This window comes from Microtus ochrogaster, linkage group LG9 (genome assembly GCF_000317375.1).
Source record: "Microtus ochrogaster isolate Prairie Vole_2 linkage group LG9, MicOch1.0, whole genome shotgun sequence".
NCBI lineage: Eukaryota > Metazoa > Chordata > Mammalia > Rodentia > Cricetidae > Microtus > Microtus ochrogaster.
The window spans coordinates 7,501,358-7,517,043 of NC_022034.1; the positions used below are offsets into that span (position 1 = coordinate 7,501,358).

Sequence of the window (15,686 nt, forward strand, 5' to 3'; positions counted from 1 at the left end):
CAGATTAACCAGTTTGATTCAGCATTGAGCATCAGCTATAGATACTTTTTTCAAGTCCCTTCAAAATAAAGACAACTCAATTTAGGTAATTTTATGTAGAAGAAACCAATCATTAAATATATGTGATTAAGTGATACTATCTATAAAATGGATTAAGCCATTATTCCCACTTTAAAGGTATTAAATGCTTTGTAACAAGATATATTATCCTATACACTTAAAATGTGGGAGGACCAACAAATTTTCAGAGAATAAATTTAGCTTAATTAATGCATAATTTGGTAACATGTTCCATTCTGACAGGAAAAAAAAAATCAGAGGCCAAGAATGCTGTACCAGTTAGCTGTCATCAAGGATTAGACAGGCATCCCCTTCCAGTCACACAAACAACCCCTCCCTGCAAAACACACACACACACACACACGCACGCACGCACGCACGCACGCACGCACGCACCCTTTCGCCAAACACCTCTATCGTGTGCAAACAAACATCATTTTTTAGGGGCTTTAACAACTCCCTCACATGGGCACTGCCATACATGAAGATGGTGCACTACAATGATGTGAATGTAATTTTCATGTTTTCCTAGATATTTTACCCAATGAAAAAGAAAAATGCTTTACTAAGAACATTAATATCAACAGCCTTTTGAAAACACATACGTAATAATTCCATCAAATAGCATCAAACAATAAAGTGACTCTAAAAGTTCCCCCACCCCAGCAATACGGCTGTTTAATACTATGCAATAATATAAAAATGTGACTTGCAATGCTATCTGCATCATATGAGACTGTCTCTGAACAACATTTTCAGTAGGAACAGTGGTAATAAGACACAGCCATACATGAAGTATCCTTACTGCATACTGAGGCTTCAGAGAATATTAACAGCACAGAAGTTCCTCATCGACTGTTGTGCCAAATACCATGAAAATTTGGGCAGCAGCCTGACAGCATATTCAAAATTTCATACAGCACTACACACGTGGTTATGGCAATGCAACCTGCATATCCAATGATACTACAAAGCCTCCTCCTCTAATTAGAGATTATTCCACATGTGGACAGGGTCAAAAGTGATCAATGGTTTTATTAAACTAGTCTTGCTATTCTAAGCTTCACATATGTACAAATATTTTAACAGTATGCTTTCACACAAAGTTATCCTATAATTCAGCTCCTAATTTTAAGGACTCTAAAATATAATTTCAAAATGTAAAGCATAATATATAAAATCAAAACTCATTCTTTTAAATGTTAAAGGATTTTTTTCATGCAAGAAATTATAAATTTGTGAACAACATACAGACTGAAATGTTAAAAGAAGTTATACTCAGAGGTCCTTCTACACAGAACAAACCCAAGTGGAGCACGGGATAGGGAAATAATCCTAAATGTATGTCTATGCTAGAAATGAACAACACATGTCAGATTACAGTGTTCGCTTCTACTGCACCTCTTGTGTAGTTGTCTAGGCTGTTCTGAAAGTGACTAAGAGGAAAGCCACCTGAGAGAGATCCATAACACACTGAAGGTGGGGGTGGGAGGGGGTGGACAAGACTGGCAGCACTGCCCAGAGAAACAGACTAGCTTTAATAAAAGCAGCTGGCTAAACAACACAGGGAAAATATTAAATTATGAAGGGACTGAAAATGACCTGTTCGTAGAAATGGTTCAACAAGGAATCAGACTGGTTTCTCAAGGTGATCATCAAGGCAAACCTTTGTTTACTCTTTGTGTTGTCAGCAGACAGGGATTATGGTAGAGCAGGAAAAATAAAAGTGTGCAATTAGTAATGTAGATGCAGAAAGGCCAGTGCCATAATGAGAACGACTCAAACAGATACCACTTTGTTCCCATCTACTGCACCTACCCTCCGAGGTAAAAGGCCAGAACACCCAAAAGCTTCTAGCAGTAGTGTGCACAACTGTCAGCTGACAGACAACACAGAAAACAAGTCACCCTATGTTATCTGTGGTCATGTTCTTCAACGTTAGTCCAGGAACTTGAGACTTTATTTATCTTTTTTTTTTTCATTAAACATGTAAAGGTTAATAAACAGACATAGTCCAGAGTTAGTAGGTTGGTATTATAACATTTATTAAAATAATGCTATGGGTTAATAGAAACAGCAAAGAACAAAAGAATTAAAATGCAAGCTATGTAAAATCCCAACTAAAACCCAGAAGTGTCTAATGTATTCATTCATCAGCTAACTAAAAGCCCAAGAAAGACAAGACACCCAATATAATAAAGTACTGCAAAACAATTGGCAATTTTCAGTTATCAAAATTGTGGATTTTGCATTTTGTATCCTTTTCTCAATCAAGAAAAAAATTCTTCTGAATGTTATATAACATACATATAAAACAAGATAGAAAAATACATTATAAACTTGTAACAATGGCTGTAAATACATTATCTTACATGTTTCTCATAGGCAATAGGTTGGTTATGGTACATACATAGCATGAAACTACTAAGATAATAAAGAATAGACAAAAAATACATGTCAGCTGTATGGTAACATACCAGCGACACTCCCATCTACCCACGCTAAAAAATTACATAATACTGTCAGGAAAAAAGTCTTAAAAACTACATATTTTAATAAGAAAAAAATTCAATAGAGTGATAATACTGAGAACCAAGGCATTCAGAGATTCCAAAAGTCATGCTTTTATCAGTTGACACAAAACATTGTCAACTAAGTTTTCAGAAGTTTGTTCAGAGCCAGCGTTACTCATAAACGTCACACGTCTACTGTTTACAGATTTACTTTCTTCCCCATAAAAGACCTTTGATAAACATCTAAAATGTCCAGGTATAACACGGCTGAGATGAGACTGGATCAAATACTGGTACTGTTTTTTTTTTTAAACTATCACCTCAAGTGTTCTGAGTGTCGCAAATTTATTCAACCAACCAAACAAAATAAAAATCAAAATGGCACAGCATATATTGTAAATAAATCAGAATCACCACGTGTGTAACAGAAAGACAAAGCCGTGGTCATTAAACCAAAGCTAGCTGAGTACAAACAACGACTGTCTATTGCATAGTAAATAAACTGAAAATGGTTCCAAGAGAGACAGAATAATGGCGAGGTCACCATGAAGGTGCCCAATGAGCTTCCTGCTGACCTTGACTGTGAAGCCATGAAGGTGTGGAAGAGGGCATGAGTTGATGAGCCAGGAGTCCACTATCACATGAGATTTGCCACCTCTGGTACTGAGCAATTAAATTTATGAACTCAAGTATTTAGGCTTTGCACACAAACTGCTTCAACTAGAGAACTGTTGGAACTTTGTGAGAAACTGAGGATGAAAGGAATGTAGCTGAGTGTTTATATGCACTGTGATGCTAGATTCCCACATTCCTTTAAAGTTAAAAAGAGGACAAAAAGGTGTTTACAAACAGTTACTAAAGCCAGCAGAGATGGACTACACAAGGTATCTGGTATGACATAAAGTCTGATTAAATTTGGGTTACTTAACACTTTTTTCACAATAAAGGATTTTGATGATTTATTTTGTGAAAAAGTTTGTTAGGCATTAAAACTATCTCCAATTATTAAGAAAAAAATTAAACGTATCCCTCTTCTCTGAAAAAATTAAAGCTCTAATGTCATCTGTAAACTAATATTCAGATCTCACATAATTTTTTCTAACCTCAGAATCCTCTGGGCTAACACTGAAGACGGTAATAACCAAAAAAACTCAATTATGATTTGTAAGAGAATGACATTTTAAATTTACTAGTCAGACATTAGAAAAGCTATTACATTTTTTTTTTCACAGTATCAGATTTGGCAAACTGGCATCAAGAGAACGTGACACAAATCATATAATTTAGACCATCAACTCATATGTTTCCCCTCGTATCTCCTTTCACATACTGGGCGATGGAGGACATGCACTAACTTTTACTCTGAGGGAGGAGCTGCTCTTGCAGGACACTTGACTAAATGACCATGAAGGAAAATAAGGCACTTTCTTTTTCTTTAGACTTATTCCAATACTTAAAAAATAAAAAACAAAGACAAAAAGGCTCTTTTGGTCTTTTGTTTCTTGACAACCACCAGAAAAAATCATTTAATGAAATAAAGGGTTTCTTTGTTCTTTTTCTTTTTTTATAACACTTGAAAGTATAAAATGCTACATTTCCAAAAATATATATATTTTTTCTGCACCAGCACCCTTGTATAGTAAAAGTATCTACTTTTTGTTCATTTGTTTCAATGCACTACACGTTATCTACAATTTCATTACATGTATACAGCAAATAGGCAAGCATGGCTTTTACATCCTTAATGATATTTTCTATACAGGGAGGTTTAAAAAAAATATTTGAACAGTTTGCCCAGTAATGTGACACATAATGCATGTACCTTGTTCTCGAATAATTTTTAAGGTGGTGTAAAATAAAGATTTGGAAATTAACTAAGATACTCAACTTTTTAAAAATAGTGTTGCAGTTTTGTTCTTTGTATTACTTTTCAAAACTCCTTGTTAAGTTTTTCTCTCATGGCACACTTTGTTCTAATACTTCAAATTTTGGCAGGCAATATAAAAAGGCTGCAATGTCTGCCCTTTGAGGGCACTGTAGTGACTAAACAAACAGCATGTCAAATTTTGAATACTTTTGAAGTCACTTCACCAATGACATCCCTGACCGAAGGTTCATGCATGATGCATTGTCACACAGTACATTCAGAGAGAGAGCTTTGACTTTGCTATGAGAAGAAAAAGAGTCCTACAAGTCTCTCACAGTAACTGCCTCTGTCATTGAGTAGTTAGGGCCATCTGTCTCCCCATCTTAAGAGAGGCCTTCTTACCGTTCGCTTGGGGTGGGCATTGAAAGATGATCAGTGCTGTGGGATGAATCGGGCCTTATTGCTTTACTACTATTCAGTGCAGGTTCTAGAACCACTTTCACCCAAACAGGGGGGAAAAGCAGAGTTGGAGGACAATTTCTTTGTCTTTTGTTTGGTTAGATGGTAAGACGAACGGACAAGTGCCTCAGCTCGCTGCACTGACGACAGGCAAGCAAAGGCGATTACCAGTTAACTGATCAGCAGGCAGGCATGGTCAGGTCATCATTGGGTGAAGAGTTCAGAGGTCAGAAGGTCATAGGTTAGTTGCCGGTGGCGGCTGGGTGGTTAGAAACAAAAAAAAAAAACAAAAACAAAACAAAACAAAAAAAAAGAAAAGAAAAGATAGAGAAGAGATTAGTTTCAGCTAGTGACGGCTTAATGACAACATGAAAACTAATACAACTAATAAAAAAAAGCATGTTGAATTCTGACAAACTGATTGACACCATCTACAGAATACAATAAAAATCATGACAATTTCATATCATGATTTGAACAAATAAATGAAGAAGAGCCCACTCCCACAAAAATAATTTGAAAAACCCCAACTTGTTAACAGAAAAAATAGAAATAAAATACAGCTAACAACTAATAGTTAGTAGCAGTCAATGAAGGAAACTGGAAAACAATGATGAATAGGTTTGGTATAAAGAACTTTGAACAGTCAGTGCAGTTATGAGAATCTGACTGCTATTAAGCATTAGTATACTCTCAGATGCAAGCAATAAAGCAACTATTAATGATGGATGTGATTATTAATAACTGATGATTAACAGAAATGAATCTAAAGAAATTTAAATTACTATGAATAATTTGGTTCAACATAAACTCTGGGCCAAACAAGGTTTCTTTTGTTCAATAAATGTTTATTGCTTTTTCAATTATTCTATTTACAAACAACATGGAATTTTCTTGGCCTCATGATACAAAGCAATACTGTAGTCTAGCAGTGTAGGCAACATCATGGGAACCAGAAAAGGCCAGGCCTTTTGCACCAGCCAACATGTTCCAGTTGAAATACTAATTTACACATATAGAACACTTATAAAATGCACTTGCATGTAAACACTGTAAAATCCTGCCATTTAAAACTCTATACCTCAAAGAACTCTAAGTACATAAAAAATAGAAGAAATTTCTAACTGATACCAATAAGGCATTTTAAAACTACAAATAGCTTTCTTTATTCAATTTCAAAGCTAATACTCTGCAAATACAATAAAATCTGACATTTCATATACATTCCTGCTTTATATTTTTATATTTTAAAAGAAGCCACCTGTAAATACTATTTTCTTTTGCAAAATAACAAAAAAGAACAAAAAATTTTAAAAATTACAGTAAAACATAAAGTAGTTCTCAAGTGGAAAAGTTATCACTCCAAATGTCCTTGAGTAGCTCCTTCCTGAATCAGCCTGTCACAGTCTACTTCACCAAACTTGGTCCACTTAACAGTAGTATGATTCTTAAGACTCATTCAACAGCTTAATTATTTCTACTCTATTCTGAGGTTTGACAGAACTTTCTGTACTGTTGCTGCCACTGTGACAAAGGCAGGAGAGATGTGAATGAAAAGATGCTCAGTGCAAAGTTAAGATTCTATGCCACTTCATAACTCAGACTTAGCAGGTGTAATGTTCACAGGGTTTAAATGCTCTCTATAATATTTACCTTTGTATGACAAAAATGTTTTCTATAGTTTATCAATTAGGACAGTTTATAAATACTACAAAAATACTGTATCTTCAATATAATCAAAACTTCCCTGAATTTCTTAAAAGGAAGTAGAATTTTATTTAAAATTTAAAAATAAAAATGTTGCTCTCCAAAATTTAATTTGTATAAGTAACGGTTTTTATCAAATCATTGCATGGACAGTTTCTAATGACATTTGAGTGTGGAGTATTTAACAAAGCAAACTATCATATCCAGTGCATCTAAAATACATCCTCTGCCATGTCCTGGCTTCCTGCAGTACACACAGCTATGTCAACTGTGCAAAAAAATCACTTACAGTTCATTACAACTATAGTCAGTTGGTCTTTAAGTTTCAAACCAATTTTGAAATAAGCATGGTGGTGGATTTGTTTTCAGTAAGCAACCACTCTAAATGCTCACAAATAGTTACATGGTTGTGTGTCCTTGGGCTGTGTCCTTGTATCAAATGAATGCTAATAATAATCTTCTCTTTGAAAGATTTTTTTAAATTAAAAAAAATAGAACAGTAGTATCATAAAATAATGCAAGTCAAGGACTTCGGTCATCTCCCTTAGACCCAATGAGTAGTACATGTGGTGATAGTAAGTGTAAGCCATCTGTTTCTAGATGAAGAAAGGAGGAAGGGAGGGATGGAGGGAAGGAAAGGCATTTCGGTTTGCTGACATTGCATTTCAAATACAAATATAACTATCAAAATAAACACAGCTACAAATGAGCCATGTATGGAATGTGTTGCCATTTTCTGAACACAGTAGTAAGATCTTGGTCTAATATTTTCAGCTACCTGAAGGCTCTGGAGTACAAAGTGAAAAAGGATTGTTGTGTTAACAAAATGACAGAAAGTCTCCTAAGACAAAAGAAAAATCTAAAAAGAAAAATTACTTCAAAATCAAAACACTCTGTAAGAGAATTATTTTAGACTTTAAACGGTATGATACAGCTTCAATTACATATGATAACACCCACACCTAAAGTGACCTTCCCCATCTAACTTCCTCGAATGGACGATATGCTCACACTCGGCACAGTTGCATGGAGTATTATTATTATGGATGTTCCCCCGGAAAAGGATTTATTTTGTTTAACAAATAAACACCACAGAAAAATGAATACAGCAGCTAAAATTTTCAGGACTCTTTCAGCATATATGATATTAAATAAATATCATTGGTGTCTTTGGAAAGGCATTTTATTTCTAACACACAAAACAACTGTGTCCAATATTTATGGTGCGTATTCAAGAGTAACCACGTCAAGTGGGCTAGGTCCTTTTCTACTTTTCTTGGGGCTCCAATCTTGCAATTAAAAAAACAAAACAAAACACCACACAAAAAAGTAAAAAACAATTCAATGTCAAAAAACCGAAACTACCATTTTTCGAATAAGAATAAATAATTTAAAAATGGGTCCAAGGGCATATATAGGGCACAAATTACAAATATGAAAGTGAGAAAAATGAGGACTTGTTTTCCAGTCACAGGTTAGTCAAAAAGGATATCCAAACAGCTGGATCTCACATACCACAGAACTTCAGGATAGTTTACTGAACTTCAGGTATTGTATTTTAGCAGCAAAAGACAAAATCAAAGGATCCATTTTGGCAAGAAATAGAGTAAGAGGGAACTCATTTTCTAATTTATTAAAAAGTATCATAAAAGAAATTATTTTCACAGTCCTGACTGTTGATTTTGGCTAAATACTTGACATGTATACCCTCATATTTATATAGTGGCTCAATGTTTTATTATATAGAAAAATGAAAAATAAATCTTCAGTTTTCTCCAAAATTACACAGAAGCAATTCTTTTACTTCTCTCATGAACACATCATCTGTTCAATTCATTTTGCAGTACCAACCCAAATATTCAGAATAATTAAAGGGTAAGTTTTAGCAATAATTATTACTAAAAATTGCTAAGGTAATATAAAAATTTAATAACTTCTCAAATTGACTAATTTATGTTTTAACTGGAATAAATCTTAGGACATGTAACAGAAGATTTAATAAATTAAAATATAAAGGGAAGGGGCAAAAACCCAAACAAAACAAAACAAAAAAAAAAAGAAACCAAAAAAACAAAAACAAAAACCACCAAAAAAATCATAAACAAAACCACAAAAAAACAACCTTAAATCAATCAATTATTAAATTAATTTAGGGAAGGAAAAAGAAATGTGTGCAGGTAAACAATTACATTTTTCCATCAGGTGTGGTGTTGCAACCTTTATGGACACCCAGCGCATTGTTTATAAACAAGAACTGCAGAACTAAACTAACCTCGGTCTGCGGTCACAATCCTTTGGTAAGGATGGACACGCATATCGTGCCTTCGAACTTTAGTAGCCACCGCACCTAGTTAAATTGCAATTACCAAGACAAAGTTAGAAAACATACATAAGGGAAACATCGACAGCAGGTTTATCAAAATGGATCTCAAATGTTCACTTACTACAAAAGGCTTAAGAAACACGTTAAGGCACAGTAGTTTTAAAATTAACTGTAGTATGTCATGTATATATGCATCTACCAATATTGCATTCGTTTCGAACAGGTTGGCCTTCCACTACTTCATCCCTTCATGGACAGTCCCCAAGTCACAGTGTCTCACAAGCTCTCTGAGATCAGACGTAGTGGGCTTTACTAGTCACATATTCACTGAAGTGCCTTTCTTGCAGCAGAACTACTCAAATAATGCCACATTTAATACTGACGAGTATTTGCTAACCTTAACTTTCAGAATTTATTACTTAAAAAGGTTTAAAAAGCAACTCTTAAAGCCTACAGATTGTGGTTTTAAACTTTTGAGTCAATAAGTATGAACTGCAATGAATTAGGTGATTAGTAAAGCAAACAGTACAGTACACTTAGCAGTCAGTATACTACTATACACTCCTTTTATAAATTACCGTTGCTTTGCAGTATAACAGACTAATCCAAATTAATAACATCATTTTACTTTATATCTATGTGCAAAAGTGCAAGTAAGTCACTGACTGCTAGGCTAAGCTTTTCCCCGGAGGCTGCTGAGACTAAGCATTGGTTAAATTCAGATCTGATGAGGGTTCAGTTAAGACCGTTCTTGAATTCTTAGCCTTTCGTTGGGAAAGCCATACCTAAAGATAAAAGGAAGGGAATTAAACATTAGTCATCAATGAAGACTTGATGCTAATACCAATCTCCTCACTACCACCAACACACATGTCTGCATCTGTTTTGAAGGGCACTGCTTATTTTAAAATAATGTTGAGACTGGATATATAAGCATGCATGTTATCTGTGTGCAAATTTACTGTAAATGGGAATTTAAAATATTTTTTTCAGTTCTCCAGAAGGCCGATATCATAGTTTTACTGCTTAGGTGGCAAAGCAATAAACGACAATAATCATAAGGGTATTTTTATCACTTAGTACTTATTATTAAGAACCTTGAAAATGCTAATTGGGTATCTGCACATTTTGCTCTGAATTTTCCTAGTTTAATACTCAAGTCTTCATAATTTTAGATTTCCCAACCAAACAAAACATGTTGCTTTTCAATGAGAAATTTTACAGCAGTGCCTCTTGCTCTCTCTAAGCAGTAAACTGGTTGAGAATCTATTTTTCATTTTAGATATGCAGATTGCATAGAAATATAATTCTATCTGGCAAAACTAGGGCACTCTTGTACTAAGAGTCAGGAGCCCCAGACGTGCAGAAAGCCAAGAGTAGTAACTCCTCAGGAACAGATGCTGTGAGTGCAGCAGAGAGGAGTGCTGGGGAAGGAGCATGCACAGGGCTACAGGACAGAGTATTAATAGAAAGGAAAACTTAAATAAGGTTACAGGTTACATGTTATTTTTAAAAAAATGCTTCAAGAAATGTACAACAAAACACAGCTTTGCTCACTAACATTTCTGTGGTATAATTCTGACTTATTTTATACAATGATTCAGACAGAAAACATTACAATAAAATGCATTTGTTTATAAAACAAAAGGCACGTAGGTGCATGCACACACAGATAACATACAGAACATTGTGGCTTTCTTTAAATGAACAATACATTTTCAAGTTTAAATCTTTGTATCCAAGTTCATTAAAGATTTTCCAATTAATATTAAGCTGGGGAAGCCCTTTAAAAGATCAAAGCTCTAAAAAATCAATAGCAAGCACGCAGCACCAAAGGTCATACACAATTCAGGAAAAAAAAAGTTTCAAAATTCTGTCTGGTAAAACAGTGGGGTTGCACAGAGAGGTTTTTTTTTTTCCACATTGACTGGTCGTGCTATAACAGCTGCTGTACTCTAGTCCTTCATCCAGCAAGTCAATGGGCTGAAATATCAGGCATGACTGGCATTTCAATCCACTCTATAAAAAAAAGGCATCAATAATGTCTTTTTCAAGAATATAGCTTTTTGATCATGTAAACCTGTGAGTTTCTATGACTTAAATTTTTGCCTCTAACATGACTGAATTTATTAAGTTGATGTGTGGTCATCTAGTTCATAGTGACTATGGAAACTGTAAAATATTGGTCATGTTACCAGGACTTCAAAAGACAGAAGCTGAAAATTCTTCAAACTGCAACTATTAATTGCATCCTTTAAGTGATCATAAATATTTAAATAATGCACAATAGAAATTTAATAAATCCTCAATGAGCTTTCAAATTCAGCTAGCAAGTAAACCTCTGAGACAAAACAAATCTAATTTTGAGTGGTAGAGCTGCTGAGGCCATTAGGACAAAGTGGCAAGAATAGCCTTAAATTCAAGAACTTCAATCACCTGAGCAATAAAAGCATTGTCTGGTTGAGAATGTACATGATAAGTATACCTAGTGATTCTAAGACACTACACTAAATGTAAACCAAATTAAGGTATAGCTAGCTACTTAATGGGAGAACTCTTGTGAGGAACTAAAACAAACACAAATTTATTTTTCAACCTTTCCTAATCAAAACTTATATTGCCTCTCTAGATTTCGATAGACATCATTTCAGAGTCTGGGGGGTGGAGGTGGAGCACCACAGTCAGGAATGCACTAACCATCTAGTAATGGACTCATACTTACCTAACACACCACTGGGTTCAATGGGGTACTCAAGGATTGATGTAGCTGGTGCCAACGTGTAGGGGTATTCATAGGGTGTGTAGATTAACCCAGCTTCAGGCCCCGGAGGGACTATTGCAGCAGTTGGGTGAGGAGTTCCGTTTGGCATGACAGCGGTCTGTATTTGTCTGATCAAAGGCATTATGGTAGGGCCAGCTGGCGTAGGTGTACGCAGAGCAGCTGGTGGGAGGACAGGCGCAGGCCCAGTGATGATCCTTGGAGCAGCCTGGGCAGTTGCTGCAAGAGAAAAGGCAAGGGCTGCTACAGTAAGCAAAGAAATTTAGAAAGAAGTACAGGGATAGCAGTATAAAATATGGGGAAATGAGAGGGAAGTCGGAAAAAGAAAAGAAAAAGCAGGAAAGAAGAAAAATAAAAGGAAATCATTAGTACATGCATCAATCACACAAAAATGCCAAAGCACACCAATCAAAGCAATCAGCTTTCCCTTTACAACATGATTGAAAATAATGCAAAAATTAAAAACCCAGTGTAAAAAAGTGACCAAGACCATTAAAATGTTATACTGTTCATTTAGTGATATATTCAGTATAAAACATTGTCAGTCTAAAAGTGCACGCAAAAAAAAAAACCACCCAAAAAGCAAAGCAAAAAACAAAAAACAAAAAACATTCAAATTAAAAGGTGCAATTAAAAAATTATAATTGAAGTCCACAGAAACAGATATGGTTTATTTCCAAAGAGCAGCACTGGCTTCAGGCTTAAGGGAAACTACCTGGGTTAAGTCAGGTAAGTAAGCACTAAGTGTGTATGTTTCCGGTATGTCTGGAACTAGTGCACAAGAAAAAGAATCCAGAAAGCAGTCCTATCATTAAATTCATGACTATTAAGAGCAAATTAAAGACAACCATTTAAAGTAACTATTGTTAAATTCACAGAATTTCCTACCTTTGGGAATTTTGACTATGCCTTCAAACTTCAATTTCTTAAAATTAATAATGCTCTAAATATGGTATGTTTATATAAACCTTATGTTGTCTCAAAACATACATTGTTTTCTTTCAGACAGCTTATAAAATTATGCCATAATCCATGGAAGGGAGAACACTGGCTGAAAACTATTCTCACCCATTGACCTCTGTGAACTCAAACAGGAACTTAAGTAGAAAAACAACAACAAAACACACGAAAAAAAAACAAACAAACAAACATGAATGCAAACATGCAAGCAAGGGGAAAGGAAAGACTTCAACAGCAGAGCCATTTCATTTAGACACTTAAAATAAGCTCTTTTAAAAAAAAAAAAACTCAAAATTTTGTCTTTTGCATAATATAACAAGTTTAAACTCTCAACCGGATAGTTAACACAACAAGACACTTTCTGAACCCCTTCACCAGAAAAGTAAATTTACAATCCCAAACCTGATATGCTGGTATAAAATAAAATTGAACAGGCCATTGTTTACAGAAGCATTTAAAAAAAAAATCAAAAAAACAAAAAACGAGGCTCTTGGTTGTATTGTAAATGTTCTCATTACTTCAACTGGCTTTATGCTGTGGTACCAAAAGAAAATGGGCTTGTAGACAAACAGGTGTAATCCTGCCCAGGCTCAATTCTTACGTGATTTAATGTTGGCGTCTCTGTAGGTGCCATTCAAAATCGCAAGCTCCATCAGCTGCATCTTCTTCAGGCTGTCTTCTCCTTCGGCCTGCATACGAGAAACAAGAGCAAAAAGTATGAGACGGTATATACATATATCACAACTAAAAACTGTATATCAAGTAACTCAGAACTAAAAATGGAAACTAAAAATAACCACTCAATTTGTAAATGCTTATTTCTGCTTCCTTATGCCACTGTTCTTGGTTTCCTTCAATGTACCTAGCAAGTGCTATCAATTCTATCTTTGGCCCTCTATATTTAGGATAATCATAACATTTATTACCTACATAGGATACACACACACACACACACACACACACAAGGGAAAGGGGAACTAAACTAACTAGACTACATAGGCAGAAACCAGGAAGGCTACATCGTTTACCATGGCTTTACCCCGTTCCATTAATGAATACTGCTCTCGGGAAGTCATTACTGTTATACTACTCAAACTACTGAATTCAGTTGTCAGTGGTACTTGTCATTTAATACATACATACGCAATCTAAACACCAAATCTCGATCCAAGGGCCAGATAAACTTCCCCAAACACAGTATCTACCTTAATATTTCACAGCATTCTCTTGTAATCTATGACTGCAGTATTCAATTACAGCTTGTTGAATGTCACCACTCCTAAAGTAAGTGCCATTAGAATAGTCTTGATTTTGTTATTTATCACTACCTGATCCCTGTGTACTGATCCCCAAAGTATTTGCTAGAACTAATTTTTGTTTGTTTATTGTTTGTTTAGAGACAGGATCTCACTCCTAGAACTCACAGGATGGCTTCAAACTCACGGAGTTCCTCCTGCTTTACTGGATTAAAGGCGTGCCACCACTCCTGACTAAAATTTATTTATTGATTGGTATGAGAAACCTAACTTTACTGACAAAGTTCAAGCGTGTAAGTTCTACAGGACACGTTTTAAGTAGCCAAAGCAGAAAAGAAGTGGTAGAAAAAGGAATAGGAAGTTTGTCCTTTAAAGATTATGGCATCAAATGTCCCCCCACTTTAGTGCAAGTCCATTTGAGACATGGGAGTGTAATACAAGTTCTAATTGGTCTTAATAATAAAAAACTGGAGTCAGATATTTGGGGGTAAAAGCTCTGGAGTCAGAGATGCGGCAGCCAGTCACTAGTTCTTACCTCTACAAAATTCTCAGACGGAATGGGGTTTCCTGTCTCTACAAAACCTCAGAATGAATCCTAAACTCCCGTCTTCTCCTGCCTTATATTCTGCTCTTTGCTCAGCAACATCCTGCCTCCACCTCCCTACTTCTGGATTAAAGGTGTGAACCATCACTGCAAGGCTCTGTTTCCTTTTACACTGATTAGCTCTTGTGTAGCCCAGGGTGGCCTTGAACTCACAAAGATCTGCTTGCCTTCTCCAAAGTGCTGGGACTAAAGGTGTGTGCCACCTTTTGCCTGGCCTCTCTATAACCAGTGTGGCTAGCTTCTCACTCTGATCTTCAGGTAAGTTTTATCTGTTATAGCACAAACAAAATATCACCACATGGGAGGGATATTTACTAATACATATGCAAGTTTCTCAGTCTTCTATTTCAATTGAAATGAGATCTTTAGAATAGGGATTGACTAATATATTGTAATTTGTAGTAAGTAGAATTGCTAAGTATTTAATAAATCACACAGACTTAAAGAATTAAAAAAATTAAGGAACACATAAGTGAAACTATTAAGAAGAAAACATCTGATGTGCCACTATAACTGTAAAAGTCTCCTTTGCAGTAAAGGAAGAAGATACTTGCATATTTGATAGATTATTATTCCTTGATCTTCATCAGTGTGTATAAAGATGAATAAAATAAATGACTTATTTGGTTAAGTATAAAATACATGAGCTATTATTGGAAAGAAGTACATATCTAATATGATCAAAGTTCCTAAATCTGTTCATTAAAAATATTAATACTGCAAATTAAAATTTATCAACAGTTGGTTCAAATTTAATCTATGTAATAATGAAATATGAAAACTTTCAAAAAGGAAAACAAAAGAAACAGAACTATTTTCAGTCATAATGAAAAAAAAGATGCATAAAAAGTATGAAAATATTAACAAGGGGGAAATTTGTCCTTCATCAAAAACATAAAAGAAGAAATGGTCTGTAAGAGAGCATGTGCTTAAAAAGAGGCTTGAGTAGGACTCTTACTGTTGTTATTAAGATGTGATCCACGTCAACTGTGGCGATAACGTCAGAGAGGAAGATAATAGAAGAAATGTATGTGTTCCTATCTGTGTGTGTCCATACAAGTGGCCATGTCATTTGTAGGTCCCAGAATACTAAAACCTGGGCAGAAATCACTGCAGTGGGTAAGTAGCAAAGCCTAAAGAAGCAGGGCTGCCCACATA

At 35.1% G+C, this 15,686-nt stretch overlaps 1 protein-coding gene across 6 annotated transcripts in view; it reads right to left on the reverse strand.

Moving 5' to 3' along the window:
* Nucleotides 1-1,085: 1,085 nt before the first annotated feature.
* Nucleotides 1,086-15,686, reverse strand: part of Qki (QKI, KH domain containing RNA binding) — a 90,330-nt gene continuing 75,729 nt past the window's right edge. The window contains exons 4-7 of one of the 6 annotated variants that reach the window (XM_013352273.2): nt 13,270-13,357; nt 11,652-11,927; nt 8,879-8,953; nt 1,086-5,158 (exon numbers count right to left, since the gene is read on the reverse strand). In XM_013352273.2, coding sequence (XP_013207727.1) covers nt 5,142-5,158; nt 8,879-8,953; nt 11,652-11,927; nt 13,270-13,357 — 456 coding nt within the window. In that variant the 3' untranslated portion in view covers nt 1,086-5,141. The other 5 variants (XM_026787391.1, XM_026787395.1, XM_026787394.1 and 2 more) reach the window with 5 other exon arrangements.